General features: G+C 45.9%; 1 protein-coding gene across 1 annotated transcript in view; it reads right to left on the bottom strand.

Annotated features, from left to right (window-relative positions):
• Positions 1-8,777, bottom strand: part of ERCC6L (ERCC excision repair 6 like, spindle assembly checkpoint helicase) — a 31,902-nt gene extending 23,125 nt beyond the window's left edge. The window contains exon 1 of the mRNA XM_014847585.3: positions 8,652-8,777. Within this exon, the coding sequence (XP_014703071.1) occupies positions 8,652-8,719 (68 nt within the window). The 5' untranslated portion in view covers positions 8,720-8,777. The remainder of the gene's footprint in view (positions 1-8,651) is intronic.
• Positions 8,778-15,728: the final 6,951 nt, after the last annotated feature.

A 15,728-nucleotide genomic window follows, 5' to 3' on the forward strand; every position in this document is an offset into this window, starting at 1 on the left:
CCTACACCTGGCAAATGCCTGCAATATAGGTGTTTTACATTGTTCCAGGAAAGGAGAGTCGAGGCTCTCAATTCTGTTCCATTGACCTCTATGTCTATGTTATGCAAGTACCACACACGGTCTTAACTACTATAGTTTTGTAGTAAGTTTGAAATAAGGAACTCTGAGTCCTCCAACTTTGTTATTTTTCAAAATTGTTTGGGATATTCTGGGTCCTCTGCATTTCCACAAAGCTTTTATAATAGCTTGTCAATTTCTGCAAAAAAAACCCAGCTGGGATTTTGTTAGATATTGCATTGGAATCTGTATATCACCTTGGGGAGTACAGTCAGCCCTGTGTCTGCAGATATGGAGGGCCAACTAAGGGACGTGAGCCTCCGCGAATCTGTGGGAGGGTCCTGGAACCAATTGTATTCTCAATTTCATTCACTGCTATGTATAGAAACACAGCTGAGTTCTGAATATTGATCTTGTATCTTGCAACTCTGCTGAAGTCGTTTACTAGCTCTTATAGTTTTTTTGTGGAGTCATTAGAGTTTTCTATATAAAAGATGATGTCATCTGCAAATACAGATAGTTTTACTTCTTTCTTTCCAATCTGCATGCCTTTTTTTTCTCTTGCCTAACTGCCCTGGCTAGAACCTCTATTATAATGTTGAACAAAGTGGAGAGAGCAGACATCCTTGTCTTGTTTCTGATATAAGGGAGGGAAACTTTCAATCTTTCACCGTTAAGTATGATGTTAGCTGTGGGTTTTTTTTTTTTTCATAAGTTAGATTTTTTTTTTTTTAAGATTTTATTTTTTTCCTTTTTCTCCCCAAAGCCCCCTGGTACATAGTTGTATATTCTTCGTTGTGGGTCCTTCTTGTTGTGGCATGTGGGACGCCGCCTCAGCGTGGTCTGACAAGCAGTGCCATGTCCGCGCCCAGGACCCGAACCAACGAAACACTGGGCTGCCTGCAGCGGAGCGCGCGAACTTAACCACTCGGCCACGGGGCCAGCCCCGTTAGCTGTGGGTTTTTGTAGATACCCTTGATCAGGCTGAGGAAGTTATCTTGTATTCTTAGCTTGTTGAGTGTTTTTATCATTAAAAGGTGCTAGATTTTGCTGAATACTTTTTCTGCACCTATTGAAATTAACATGTGGTTCTTGTCCTTTGGATTGGGACAAGTTAAGTTTGATATGTCTATTATCAAGTAGAGATGTCAAGTAAGCAGTCGGATACAAGAGTTGAGTTCAGAAGAGGTCAAGACTAAAGACAAAAATGTGAAAATTCTCAGTATAAAGATGGGATTTAAAACCAAGACCCTGGATAAGATCACCAAAGAAAGGAGTATAATTAAAAAAAAAAAAAAGACATGGCACTCCAACACGAAGAACATTTACAGAAGAATTCCAGGTAATGAATACAGAAAGAATGGTGAAATTAGAAAATCAACACTTTGTAATCCCTAATGAAATAACTGATTTGAGCAATGATTTTCAGTGGATGAAAGATTTATGGGGAACTGGGTATTCACAGGATGCTAAAGTATCCCTGACATATTAGTCATGCATCATAAGAGGGAAAATGCAACTTTGTGAAGGAGTGATCAGCCTGTGACCACCTGAACCCACTAATCAATCTTAACATTACTAAAAGTAGGAAAATCAGACATCATATGCTTCCTGAAATGATGCAACATGAAGTACATGGCCTCACCTATGAAGTAGTCATGTCCAAAATATTAAACCTGAATCTTTTTTTCTCTAGAATAGTTTTTAAAAATTTTTTATTGATGTAATTGACATACAACACTATATTAGTTTCAGGTGTACAACATAATGATTTGATATTTGTATATATTGCAAAATGATCACCACAATAAGTCTAGTTAACATCTGTCACCACATATAACTACAGATTTTTTTCTTGTGATGAGAACTTTTAAGATTTACTCTCTTAGCAACTTTCAAATATGCAATACACTATTATTAACCATACTTGCCATGCTGTACATTACATACCCATGACTTATTTATAACTGAAAGTTTGTACCTTTTGACACCCTTCATCCATTTCACCCAACCCCCATCCCCTGCCTCTGACAACCACCAATCTCCTCTCTGTACCTATGAGCTTGGTTTTGGGTTTTTTTTCAGATTCCACATATAAGTGAGATCATATGCTATTTAACTTTCTCTATCTGACTTATTTCATGTAGCATAATGCCCTCAAGGACCATCCATGTTGTCACAAATGGCAAGATTTCATTCTTTTTTATGGCTGAATAATACTCCATTATATACATATCTCACATTTTTTCCCCTACTTTTTTCTCCCCAAATCCCCCCAGTACATAGTTGTATATTTTAGTTGTGGGTTCTTCTAGTTGTGGCATGTGGGATGCCACCTCAACATGGCCTAATGAGAGGTGCCGTGTCCACACCCAGGATCCAAACCCTGGGCCGCCAAAGCGGAGTGCACGAACTTAACCACTCGGCCACAGTGCCGGCCCCTCACATTTTCATTATCCATTCATTTATCAAGTCTTTAAATTGAAGTTACAGGAGACAGGAGAACAAACTAATGACACTACAAGGAAGCCATCAGACTAAACCAAATCACTGGCATAGAAATAAAACGAGTGGTGGGGAGGGATCGCTGTTGATTAAAAGAGGCTTAAGGGGGCCAGCCCGGTGGCACAGCGGTTAAGTGCGCATGTTCTGCTTCTCAGCGGCCCAGGGTTCACGGGTTCGGATCCCAGGTTCAGACATGGAACCACTTGGCACACCATGCTGTGGTAGGCGTCCCACGTATAAAGTAGAGGAAGATGGGCACGGATGTTAGCTCAGGGCCAGGCTTCCTCAGCAAAAAAAGGAGGACTGGCAGATGTTAGCTCAGGGCTAATCTTCCTCAAAAAAAAAATAAAAATAAAAAAATTTTTAAAAAAAGGAGGCTTAAGAAATATAGCCAGGGGCTGGCCCAGTGGCATAGTGGTTAAGTTCGCACATTCCGCTTTGGGAGCCTGGGGTTCACAGGTTCAGATCCCAGGTGTGGACCTACATACTATTCATCAAGCCATGCTGTGGCAGCGTCCCACATATAAAACAGAGGAAGATCTGCACGGATGTAGCTTAGGGAAAATCCTCAAGCAAGAAGAGGAAGATTTGCAAGAGATGTTAGCTCAGGGCCAAGCTTCCTCACCAAAAAAATTAATTAATTAAAATAAATGAAAAAATAAAGAAATATAACCAAATGCAGCATGTGGACCTTGTTTGGATCCTGATTCAAACAAACCAATTATAAAAAGACTTAAGACCATTTGAAAAACTTGAATATGGACTGTGTATTAGCTGATATCAAAGAATTTGTTTATTTTGTTAGGTGTGATATAGTATGACAGCTTTGTACAAAAATCTTCTTTTTGTAGAGACGCATACTAAAGCATTTAAGGATGAAATATCATGAAGTCTGAGAATTTACTTTAAAATACGTTAGAAGAAAAAGCAATTGAGAATATGAGGAGAAATCAGCAGAATCTGAGAATCAGCAACCAGTGAGGCAGGAGGAAAATCAGGAGGGTGAGGGGTCCTGGAAGCCAAATGAACCAAGTGTTTCGTAGAAAAGTGACCAACTCTGTCAAATACTGCTGGTAGGCAAGGAAGATGAGGATTACGAATTGACCATTAGATTTAGTTATACAGAAGTCATTGGTGACCTTGACAAAAGCAGTTTGAGTGGAGTGATAGGAGAAAGTGGGTGACATAGATAAAGAGAGCAGATGACAGCAAGAGAGAGTGGACAACATAGAGAACAAGCAAGTGGGTGACAGAGAGAGAGGGTGACACAGTGAGTGGGCAACACAGGCGAGAGGTGGGTGACTCTGCCAGGCATCAATTGCCTCTCAGTTCCAAATTCACCCCTTAATACCTGTTCTGTGATAATGGACAGAATTCCTTGAAGCATCTCTCCTTTACAGCAAGCACGGTGCTAAGCTTTCTCAGTAGAGGGCGCCTGATGGACACTGCAGGAGGAAGGGGCTTTCCTGAAATTGCTGGCTGCTGCTGCACAGTGGGTCAGCAGAGTGGCCCACAGCCACACACCCAAACACACAGTCCCTCAATGATCTTGAAGCCTCCACCTGGCCTGGTGATAACCTCCTTGCAGCCCTCTCTACATGGAAACCAGCTCCCCCGGCAGCTTGCCCATGCCCCGGGCCCCCACGCCTTCTGCATGCCTTCACCATGGGTTGCTGACAGCCTGCTCCCCACCTGCACTCTAGAAGGTTGCTTCCTGCTGGCACAGGGAATGCAGACCAGCTCTGGCCTGGGCAAGCCAGCACACTTCTCTACTATCCAGTGGGCTGAACTACACCTTGTCCAGTGAGGTGTGAAGCTCAGCCTTGGGGAGAGGGCCCCCTTCCAAGTTTGTCCTTCCTTAGGTACTCTCCCTTAGACCTAGGGTACCATACGGAATTTCCTTATTTCTTATAGTCACTTGTTTGTCAGTTTAATAATTCTTTATATTGAAATTCCTGTTTTAATACACTATGGTTTCTGATGAGGATTTTTAGGCTGCTTAATTTTAAAATGGCTTATGATGAGGATTTTTAGGCTGGTTAGTTTTAAAACTACAGATGAGATTCAGGCTCCAAGGAGTGGAATTTGTTTGCCCCTTTGTTGGGAAACATTTACATTTCTAAGGGAAACCTCTATCTGTGAAGATGCCTCCCTCTCAGTGCCAGGAAAAAGGGGGGATGGTCTTATCTCTAGAAGCTCTTAATCAATGCCAGAGGCAAGAACTTAAGTTGGTTACTGTCTGGCAACCTCATGTAACTGACCCCCCCCCCCCCCCACAAATCCTCCTTTGTCTTTAGCCGAGGATAAAATTCAAGCGGTGACTTCTGCCATTTAGTCAATCCGGTTTAATTCTTATCTAAAAGTTGTGGGACCGCCAAACGGCCAGACCAGACGGGCACTGATACCATTTTAACCTTTTTACATATTCTTTGTCTTGTAAAGAGATAACTCACATACCTATGCCTTAAATTTAGCCTTACTCTCCACCCAACTTTGCAGCAGCAGCAGGAGCTCTGACTGCCCATGGGTCCTGTCCCCATGCTATTCTACTCTCTAAATAAAAGAGCACTACTGCCAGATCTTAAGAGTCTAAGAAATCTTTCTTTCGACTCCTCGGCTCACCGACCCCGCATCAGTTTCTACCTCCTGAAGGGACCCAGAATGATACAGTGAGAGAGAGAAAAAGAGGGTAGGTGACAGAATAAGAGAGTGGTGACAGAGAAGGAAAATGAGTGACAGAGAAAGGGTAGGTAACAGAAAGAGAATGGGTAATAGAGAGACAGAGGTACAGAGTGGGTGATAGAGATTGTGGGTGACAGACAAACGGGGGAAGGGGCACCAGAGGTACAGAGTGGGGAAGAAGTCAGAGAGACAGAAAGAGGGTGGGATGGCAGAAAGAATAAGTGGGTGAGAGAAGGGATGACAACGTGAGCAGGTAGATGAGCATGTGAACAAGTGGGTGACAGAAAGAGAAAGGTATGCGACAAAGAGAAGGGGGTAGTGGGTGACAGAGAGAGACATTGGGAAAGAGAAAGAGGGAAAGAATATGAGTGCCAGAGAGGAAGAGTGAGTGACAGAGGTGGGTGGCACAGAGGGAGAGATAATGGGTAACAGAAAGAGACAGAAGGGAGGAGAGAGGGAGAGAGAGAGAGAATATGCCAGAAAAAGAGGGGGTAATGAGGGAGGGGGAACACAAGGTGTGGGGTTGGGGGGGCAACAGAGGGTGGAAGCAAGCAGGAGATACACAGAGCACAAGAGGGCAGTGGGCGCCAGATGAGAGAGTGGGCAAGAGAGGAGCTGGTGGGTGGGCGTCCCCAAGGGAGGGCATGACTGAAACAGTGTGCCACAGAGAATGTGTGACAGAGAGTCATTGTACGTGACAGAAGATCAAAGTGTGTGAAAAAGAAAACATGTGCAGAGAGTGTGTGATAGCAAGTTTCAAAATTTTCTTCCATCTCTTAGGCAGGAAGGGCAGAGAAACAGGAATGGAGAAGGACAGAAAGGGGAGAGAGGTGTGACAGAGGGACAAAGAGAGACAGAGAAATTGAGTAGGATTGTGCCAAGGAGCAGAATTATGAGCAAGAGAGAAGGTAGAGAAGGTGATGCTTTGTGCAGGGGGGTTTCGGGGGAGGGGCGCAATTTGGAAGAGGACAGGAGAGACCGAGAAAGATTAGGAGAAATAAAAGGAACTTTGTGAGTTGAGAGGTCATGAGAGATGGGATGTCACGAGAGACAGGGAAACTGTGAGAAAGGTGGAGCCTGGGAGAGATGCGGCTGATTGTTGAGGGGAGTGGGAGAGAGCACCTGGGAGTAAGGGAGAGACAGGTGCCAGTGTGAGCAGCAGGGTTGAGGAATCGGTGCAAGCTGAAGGCCCACTTGCTTGCTCAGAGAAAGGAGGGGAGGGGACCAAAGGTTTTAAGCCTTACTATCCCCATTTTCCAGATGAGAAAATTGAGGCTCAGAATAGTCAAGTGACTTGCCTGAGGTCTCCAAGCTAGCAACTGGCAGAGCCATAATTTAAACCCCAAACGGCCCAACTCTAAAGCCAGTACTCTACCATACCACATCTCCTCCTCCTGTTTTCCCTAATTCTTCCCTAAGGAAGTCATGTAACTTAGTCCAACGATGTGCTTACTGCTCTGTAAGGAGACCTTTTGGCTTTTAACAACCTTAAAACATTATTTTTTTGAAAGAGACAGAATTATTCCACTGCCCCAATTTATTTCTTTGTACTACATCAAAATTTAAAACTTCTGTGCATCAAAGGAGGCAATCAACAGAGTGAAAAGGCAATCTACAGAATGGGAGAAAATATCTGCAAATCATATATCTGATAAGGGGTTGCTATCCAGAATATATAAAGAACTACAACTCAACAACAACAACAAACAACCCGACTAAAAAATGGGCAAAGGACTTGAATAGACATTTCTCCAAGGAAGATATACAATGGTCAATAAGCACACAAAAAGATGCTCAACATCATTAATCATCAGAGAAATGCAAAGCAAAACCACAATGAGATAACACTTCACTATCATTAGGACGGCTAGTAACAACAACAAAAAAGAACAGAAAAAATAAGTGTTGACCAGGATGTGGAGAAATTAGAACTCTTGTGCACTGCTAGCGGGAATGTAAAATGGTGCGACTGCTACAGAAAACAGTTCCTCAAGAAATTAAAAATAGAATTGCCATATGATCCAGCAATCCCACTTCTGGATATATAGCCAAAAGAAGTGAAAGCAGGAGATATTTGCACACCCAAAGAGATACTGCACACTCGAAGATATTTGCACACCCATGTTCACAGTAGCACTATTCACAATAGTCAAGAGATAGAAGCAACCCAAGTGTCCATCAACGGACAAATGAATAAACAAAATGTGATATATGCATACAATGGAATATATCTGCATACAAAGGAAGGACATCCTGTCACATGACACAACATGAATGAACCCTGAGGACATTACGCTAAGTGAAACAAACAGGTCACAAAAAGACAAATACTGTTATGATTCCACTTATATTAGGTCCCTAGAGGAGTCAATTTCAGAGACAGAAAGTAGAAGGTGGTTGCCAGGGGATGGAAGAAGGGGGAATGAGGAGTTGTTTAATAGGTACAGAGTTTTAGTTTTGCAGGATGAAAAGAGGTCTGGAGATGGATGGTGGTGATGGTTGAACAACAATGTTAATGTATTTAATACCACTGAAGGGACCGCCCGGTGGCGCAGCAGTTAAGTGCGAACGTTCCGCTTAGGTGGCCCGGGTTCCCCGGTTCGGATGCCGGGTGCGGACATGGCAGCGCTTGTCAAGCCATGCTGTGGTAGGCGTCCCAGTATAAAGTAGAGGAAGATGGGCACGGATGTCAGCTAAGAGCCAGTCTTCCTCAGCAAAAAGAGGAGGATTGGCAGCCGATGTTAGCTCGCGGCTGATCTTCCTCAAAAAAAAAAAAAAAATACCACTGAACTGTACACTTAAGAATGGTTAAGATGGTAAATTTCATGTTGTAGTTTATAACAATTCAAAAAAAATTTTTAATGCTCATTCCATCACCACGCGCCCCACCCTTGGCCATCTGGTGACTGCTTCCTCGGTTTTCAACACAAACATCTCCTCTTGCGAAGCTTCCCCTTAGCTCACCGACCCCGTAGTTGGCCATTCCCACCTTTATGCCTATACTATGCCTTACACATGATACCTCTTACAGCACCTAGCAAACCTGGTAGCGGTTATTGGTTTACCTATCCCTTTCCACTGCTAGATTATAAGCAATTTGGGGGTAGGGACAGTGCTTTACCCATCTCTGTATCTCCTAGGCCTGGGGCTTGGAAGGCTGGAAAGATTCAAAAAAGGCTTGATTAATTGAAGTTTTGGCTCTTAAGGAGTTCATATGGGAGAGTTACTTGACCAAAAAAGGGGGCATCTGGGGGCTCCCCAGCCTTTAGAAATCTGAGCAGATTCCCCCGCCCTACTCCGAGAACGCGGGCGAGCGTCTCATCAACTTGGGCTCCTGGGAGGGTCCGAAGGCGCCCCACTCCCAGCCAGGACCTGCGACCTAGACCAGCTCAGCGGCCCAGACCTACCTCAGGTAACGGGCAGCCTGCTCTGGGCTTAAGGCCTCGGCTTCCGCGACCGCTCGGGAGGCCTCCATGCCCCTCAGCTTGGGATCCACGTATCTCGGCCGGAGATTGAATTTCGCTCGCTCCCGCCCTGCGCATGCGCCGTACGCACGTAGGCGGGGCAGGGCCAACCGTCGGTCTCGCGGCTAGCCAATCCGCAGGCCCGCACTCCGGCGCCGCCGCCTAAGCCCCACCCACAAAGGTCGCGCGCCTGCGTCTGCGCGCGATGGAGCTAAGAGGCGGTCGCGGTCCTTGCGGCGCAGGATGGGTTGCGTCATATCGTTGTCGCTTGCATTTTCAATCCAATCCAAACTATGCTACGGCAAATGCTTGTATGTGCGCGTGCGTGTGATATCGTCGTGCGTGGAGTAGACTGCCTCATATGATCTCAGTCATTTTAGTGGCCCCTAGAGACCTCTTCCACAGCCTGAGCCCCTAAATATCTTCCTTTCCCTGCTCGCCAACGCCTCGCACTGAGCCTGCTTTGAATTCAAACATCCTGGGATGCGTAGTCCCTGTGACTTAAACTCACATTGAAGGGTCTTCAAGAACCAAGGCAAAGCTCTCCTTTAAAAAATAAGTAGTGCTGTGGTGCACGGTCACCAGTTCGTCAGAAGCTCTAACTGAGCTTCAGTCATATTTTCAAAGGCAGACCTCAGGGCTTCAGGAAACGAGGTGATTGAGTTTAAGTGGCTTGTTTGGGCGATGCCAAATAGGAGGTTATGGGCCAACGAAAATTGTGCTTGTTCATATACCGATAGGAACATGGACATTATGATTCCTCAAACCACTAATTAACATTCAGTATTTTAAAACTCACCTATTGGCCCAGTCGTATGCCTACCATATGTCCAGAGGATTTTAAGCTTTTTGTAAATTTCATAGACCGTTAGGAGTTAAAAAGGGATCTTAGAGAAGATGGGCAATTTTCCTGGTTTATATGACTTTAAATCATATGAGCATGAGGCTTTAGGCTCTCTGTTAAGAGAGCTTTTGATATACTACTGTTATTCCTATTTTTCAGATGTGGAAACTGAGGCTCAGAAATAAAGTGACTGGCCGGCCCGGTGGCGGAGTGGTTAAGTCCGCACTCTCCGCTTTGGCGGCCCAGGGTTTCACCAGTTCGTATCCTCGGCATGGACATGGCACTGCTCATCAAACCATGCTGAGGCCTGTCCCACATAGCACGATTAGAAGGACCCACAACTAAAAATATACAACTGTGTACTGGGGGGCTTTGGAGAGAAAAAGGAAAAATAAGATCTTTAAAAAAAAAAAAAAGAAAGAGATTTTGTCTAAGGTTCCAGAGCTGGGAAATGGCAGAACCAGAATTCAACACCAGGTCTATATGGACACAAATCTGTACTCCTTCACTGTGTCACACAGCCTTTTGCTGGAAAGAAGATGGGAGTGGTGGGAAATGAGGTTGATGAGGTAGCTGGAGGCCAGTTTGTGAAGGAGCTTGTTTACCCTACTGAAGTGTTTGCATCACTTCTTTTCCTGGACACAAGTTTGGATTGGGGTGGGTCGATTGTGCAGGTGTCCTGGGTACCCAAAGGATGAGTGTGGTGAGAAGAAGGGCCGGTGGGGAGAATTCCATAGAAAGGGAAGAAGAGATGGGAGCACAAAAATCTTCATCTGGAGTCTGGGGTAAGGCCATCTCTAGTTGTGCTTTGGCTCAGTGTCCCCCATTGTCACTCATATCCTAGGAACTGTTGAGAACTCAGGATGAAGCAAAGCGGAACCCTGATTGCTGTCTCAGGCAGCTTCCCCTTCGGGCTGTGGAGGAAAGCTAAAAGGAACTCCCTTAAGAGCCGGCTACCACCTCCCTGCTTCCCAGCTAGCAGTGATTGCCGAAGGCCCTGGTGACTGGGAAGAAAGGACCACCCATCCCACCTGCCTGCCCTTAAGCTACTGGATTTTTCTTGGTGCCATTTGCACACAGTCACAGGACTCCCCATTCTTTAAACCCATTAAGTCCTCCAGCTCTCTTTGTCTCCCCCTCAGTTCTGAGGTTGCTGCTTCCTTTGGGCCCTTCTCCTGCCTTCTAGAGTCCCAGCTCCCACCCCAGGGCGCCAATGGCCCAGGAACTCACCAGCCGGGGCTCCTAGTCCTCCTTCGGTCACACATATTCACAGACCGGACATAAGAGAGAGGTGGAGAAGGATTTAGAGTGGATAAATGGAGAGAATGAAAGTGAATCAAAATAACAGTTACTACTCTATCCCATTGATGTGTCAGGCCCCATTCAAAGCACTTTACTTATATTAACTCTCTTGTCTGTTCATTTCACATCGACCCTGAAGGGAGGGCTCCCATTCTCCCAGCTTCTCTCGAGGGGTTGAGGTTTAAAAAGCCTTTCATAATTATTGTTAATTTTTAAGTGTGATGATGGTATTGTATTTTTTTAAAGTTCTTATCTGCTAGAGATACATAACGGAGTGTTTTCAGATAAAAGGATATGACATCTGGGATTTACATTAGAATACTCCAGTAGGGAGAATAAATGAGAGGGAGATAGATGAGCATAGATTGGCAAAATGTTGATCATTGTTGAAGCTTGTTATAGAGGTTCATTATCCTCTTCTCTCTCCTTCTCTGCATGTTTGAAATTTTCCATAATAAAAATTTTTAAAAACATTTGCTATCTAGTCTGCAAATTACACTGAGTCACCCACACCCACAGACCGGAAATAAGATAATGAGGCCTGATGGGAGAGTTTAGAATGGGTAAATGGAGAGATGGATGAGGCAGAATAAGAACAACAGCTATTACCAATATAGCACTTGAGTGCCAGGCCTTGTTCTACACGCTTTACATACATGAAGTCTTTAATCCTCACAACAACTTTGTTAGGTAGTATACACTACTATTATCCTCCCTTTATAGATAAGGAAATTGAGGCACAGAAAGGTTGAATAAGTTACACAAGTTTACACAGCTTATGAGTGGTAAAGCTTGGTTCCAAACCCAGGCAGTCTGGCTTTTTGACTTTTTGCTCTTAAACACTGCGCTAGTCAGATGTAGAAAGCAGCTAATAAGTGAAGAGAAGGATTCATTCATCCATTTACTTATTCATTTGTTCAATAAATAAGTGTTGAGCCTTTACAAGATGTCCAGGCAAGGATCTGGATGCTGGGGTACAGTGGTGAGCAAAACAGACAGACAGGTCCTTGCTGTCCAGGAGTTTACAGCTTGATGCGGGAGGGGGGAGACCTGAAACAATAATCACACAAGCATGTGGAAAATTACAAACCATGATGAGGGCACAGAAGGCAAACTCCGGGAGTTTCGAGAGCCTGTGATGAGGTACCTGACCCAGTCTGCAGGGGCTGAGACAGGTTTCTCTGAGGAAGCAGCATTTGAGCTGAGATCTGAAGGATAAGGAGGAGTTTAAACAAAAAAGAGAAGGGAAGGGAAGAGCATTTTAGGCAGAGGGAAGAGCATGACCAAAGGCCCTGAGGCAGGAGAGAGCTTGATGCATGTGAAGAACTAAAAAGGCTAAGGTGAATGGAGCAAAGGCTAGAATACTAGAGTTGGAACGGTTGTGTTTTTTTTGAGGAAGATTAGCCCTGAGCTAACATCTGCTGCCAACCCTCCTCTTTTTACTGAGGAAGGTTGGCCCTGAGCTAACATCCTTGCCCATCTTCCTCCACTTTATATGTGGGACGCCTGCCACAGCATGGCTGACAAGTGGTACGTGGGTCTCTACCCGGGATCCAAACCGGTGAACCCCAGGCCACCGAAGCAGAACACGCAAACTTAACCGCTGCGCCACCGGGCTGGCCCCTAGAACAGTTTTTTGGAGTCCAGTCCAATGTCACAGATGAGGGAACTGCCACTGGGGAAAGAAGGAAGTGACTGGTTCAAGGTTACACCCTGAATCAGTGGCAGAAACAGGACTTGAACCTAGGTTCCTTAACTCCCAGCCCAGTGCTCTTTCCAGTACAGAACATGGCTTCCCTGCATTTGAGGAGGAGGGAGGCCAACTGGGTGTCAGGAAAATGCTGCTCTTGGGGACTGAGAATGGGAGAGAGTGTTTTTGGAGACAAGTATAAATAACCAAATGAAGTCTTGATGGGCAAGGAGATTGAGAGTGGGTTTGGGAAGAAAAAAAAAAGTGGTTTGGAAACGGGAAGAATTTAGTGATTCTCAGATACCTAATTAGGCTTTTCTCCCCCTATTTCTACCCAGGGTTCTAAAGTGGGTGGATTTTTTGAGGGGGGGGGGGTGGAGAAGGGACTGAGACTGAGGTCTTAATCCCCTCTTCTGGGGCGAGAGGGGTCTGTTCCAGGGAAAGCAGGCAGGAGGGTGCGCTCCAGCTCTGCGGCCCAGATGTGAGTCATCTCCAGCTCTGCCAGCAGGGGGAGTCGGAAACCAAATTTCCTAAGAATGGCAGCTGCTGGCCTGGTCCCTGGGCTGGATAAATTCTGGTTGGAAACTAGTCAAGTTAGCCCAAGATGCTGTGGGAGTGACAGAAACTGAGAGGAAAGAGGGAACTAAGAGTTAGAGTTATCCACAGGGTCTTTGCACTAAATTGCAAAGTCTTCAAGGAGTCCCTTCTAAACCTGTCTCCCAGGGTTTGGGCTGAAGCAGGCACCAAAGGGTAGGGAATTCTTTGACAGGACAGTGCTGCTGCACAAAATGTGGCATCTTCCACTCCCTTCGGGATGCTTTGGCCCCTTCCAAGACCTCACAGTTCCGTCTCTAGCCTCATCCTCTCTCCTGAGTTTCAGACCTAGATGGCCAACTGGCTCCAGGACATTCTTCCTGGAAGCTCGAAATCAACATGGCACTGAACTCATCTTCCACCCTCCCCTTGACTTCTTCCCTCAATATTCCCCATCTCCATGAACAGCACTACCAACCCCCCAGTTGTTCAAGTCAGAAACTGGGAGACATCTTTCCAATCCACCAGGAAGTCCTCTTGGTTCTACCTCCAAAATATATCCCAAACCCAAACACTTCTTTCCATCTCCACTGCTGCCATTCTGGTCCACGCCACCATCATCTCTCACTGGGCTCACTGCAGTAGCCTCCTGACTTTCTTCCTGCTGTTATTTGCGCCTGCTCCCCACTGTCTCCTCACCCAGTAACCAGAGTGATCTTTCAGAAACACCAATCTGATCATGCCATGGCCTGTCTAAACCCTTGAAAGCCTCCTCTTTGCGGTCAAAATCAAGTCTTGCCTCCTTACCATGGCTTAGAAGGTAATTCTGATCTGGCCTCTGGCTGTTTCTCCTACCTCATGTCTCACTTCTTCCTGGCCCCTATACACACACACACACACACACACATACCACTCTTCTCAAACTGAACCACTTCCACTTACTCAAATCTTGCCTCTAGGCTGTCTCTCAAGCTGTTTCCTCTGCCTGGACTTTCTTCCCTTCCTTGTTGTCTCACTATCTCCTACTCACTCCTCGGTTCTCAGCTCAGGTTGCCCTTCTTCCAGGGATCTTCCATGATCCTTCCCAACAGTGGTCTTCTGTGATACAATGTGACACACCCTGTTTTTATCATTGGATTTAGTCCATGGAATGTGGCTACCTGGTTACCTCTCTAGCTCCCCCATGATCATGTGAGCTCTGCAAAGGATGGATCTTTTTCACAATTACAGCTTCACAGAACTTAGCACAGTACCTACACATAGTAGCTGACAAGTAAATATTTGTTGGATGGATGGATGGATGAATTTGTCAATTTACTAATCCTGAAGGGGAGCAATGGGCACCATGTTGGCGAACCAGAATGAGGCCATGGGTGGGACTGATAGATCCAAAGCAATAATGAGAACCCGGAACTAGGGAAGGGGATAGGTCCAAGCATGCCTATTCCAGCCATTCTTCTTGCGAGCATTGCCCCTGTCTCCCTCTTGAACCTGCCTCAAGACAGACCTGGAAATAGTGCAGAGGAATCTGAGTTATGCCCAGGAATGGGCCATTCCTTTTCTCTTCCCTTCTAAAATCTTGTGCTGGGACAAAGCCACCCATACTTGGCTGTGAGATGGACACGCTCCAGCCAGTGACTAGTATCAGTGGACTCTCCAGATGCCCTGTACCTACTTGTTTCCCAGGTCAAGGGCATTTTTAGGAGCTCCCTGTGAGTTTCTCCTCAGCTTCCTCACCCTCCTCCTGCAGCAGAAGAGAAACCCTCCCTACACAGCATGGGCACCTCTCCCAAAAGCTGAAGTCAAGACTCCTCCCAGGTGCCAGCCCAAGAAGGGACTCCAGGTGGCACCTAATATTAACTTTTGTGGTCCTTTTCCCTTCTTCTTTGGCACTAAAAGAGACAGAGAGTAAAAACTACAAGCTCTTGAGGGAGAGATGAGGGTTACAATTTTCTACAGCCCTTCGAAGGCCTTGGCCCCCTGCCCAGCTCTGAGTCAGGAACTGTATGTCCCAGAGAACTGGCTTCCTAGCCATCTGCTCTGAGCTTAAAGAGCCTAAGGGCCCTTGCGGGATGCTCTGTTCAAATTAGCCAAGAAGGGCAGAGTGAGGACGACACAGCAGGAGGGACCTTGGCCAGTCTAGACCTTTGAAGGTGTGGAGGGAAGGGGCAGATACACGACACCAGGGCATGTTGAGGGCATGGCAAGTCCCCAAGCAGAGAGCTCCTCTCACAGCCCAGCTGCACTGCTCTCAGAGGCAAGCCTTCCCAGCTCCCCTTTCGAGGGAAGTAATGGCTTCGTGAATACCTACTTTATGCTGGGCACTTTCCCCACAACAAGCGAAAAGTTACTGCTCTCCTTTACCAGTCGCAGGAACCAAGGCTCACAGAGGTTAACTGCCTTACACAAGGTCATGCAACAAGTACACAGCAGATTCAAAGAGACCAGGACCAGGCCATCAACCCCCAGTCCCTTGATGAATGGTTGCCAAGGCTGCTAGAAAATGATTCTCCCTTTCAGTGAGCAGGTGGACAGCCTGAGGACAATGGCCGGGAGAAAATACAGAAAATCATACTCCTTCTATGCCTAAGACATAGCTTGCTCCATCTAGGAGAAAACATGTCTTTGTCCCTTTGACACCAACCATCTC

Source organism: Equus asinus, chromosome X (genome assembly GCF_041296235.1).
Source record: "Equus asinus isolate D_3611 breed Donkey chromosome X, EquAss-T2T_v2, whole genome shotgun sequence".
Taxonomy (NCBI): Eukaryota; Metazoa; Chordata; class Mammalia; order Perissodactyla; family Equidae; genus Equus; species Equus asinus.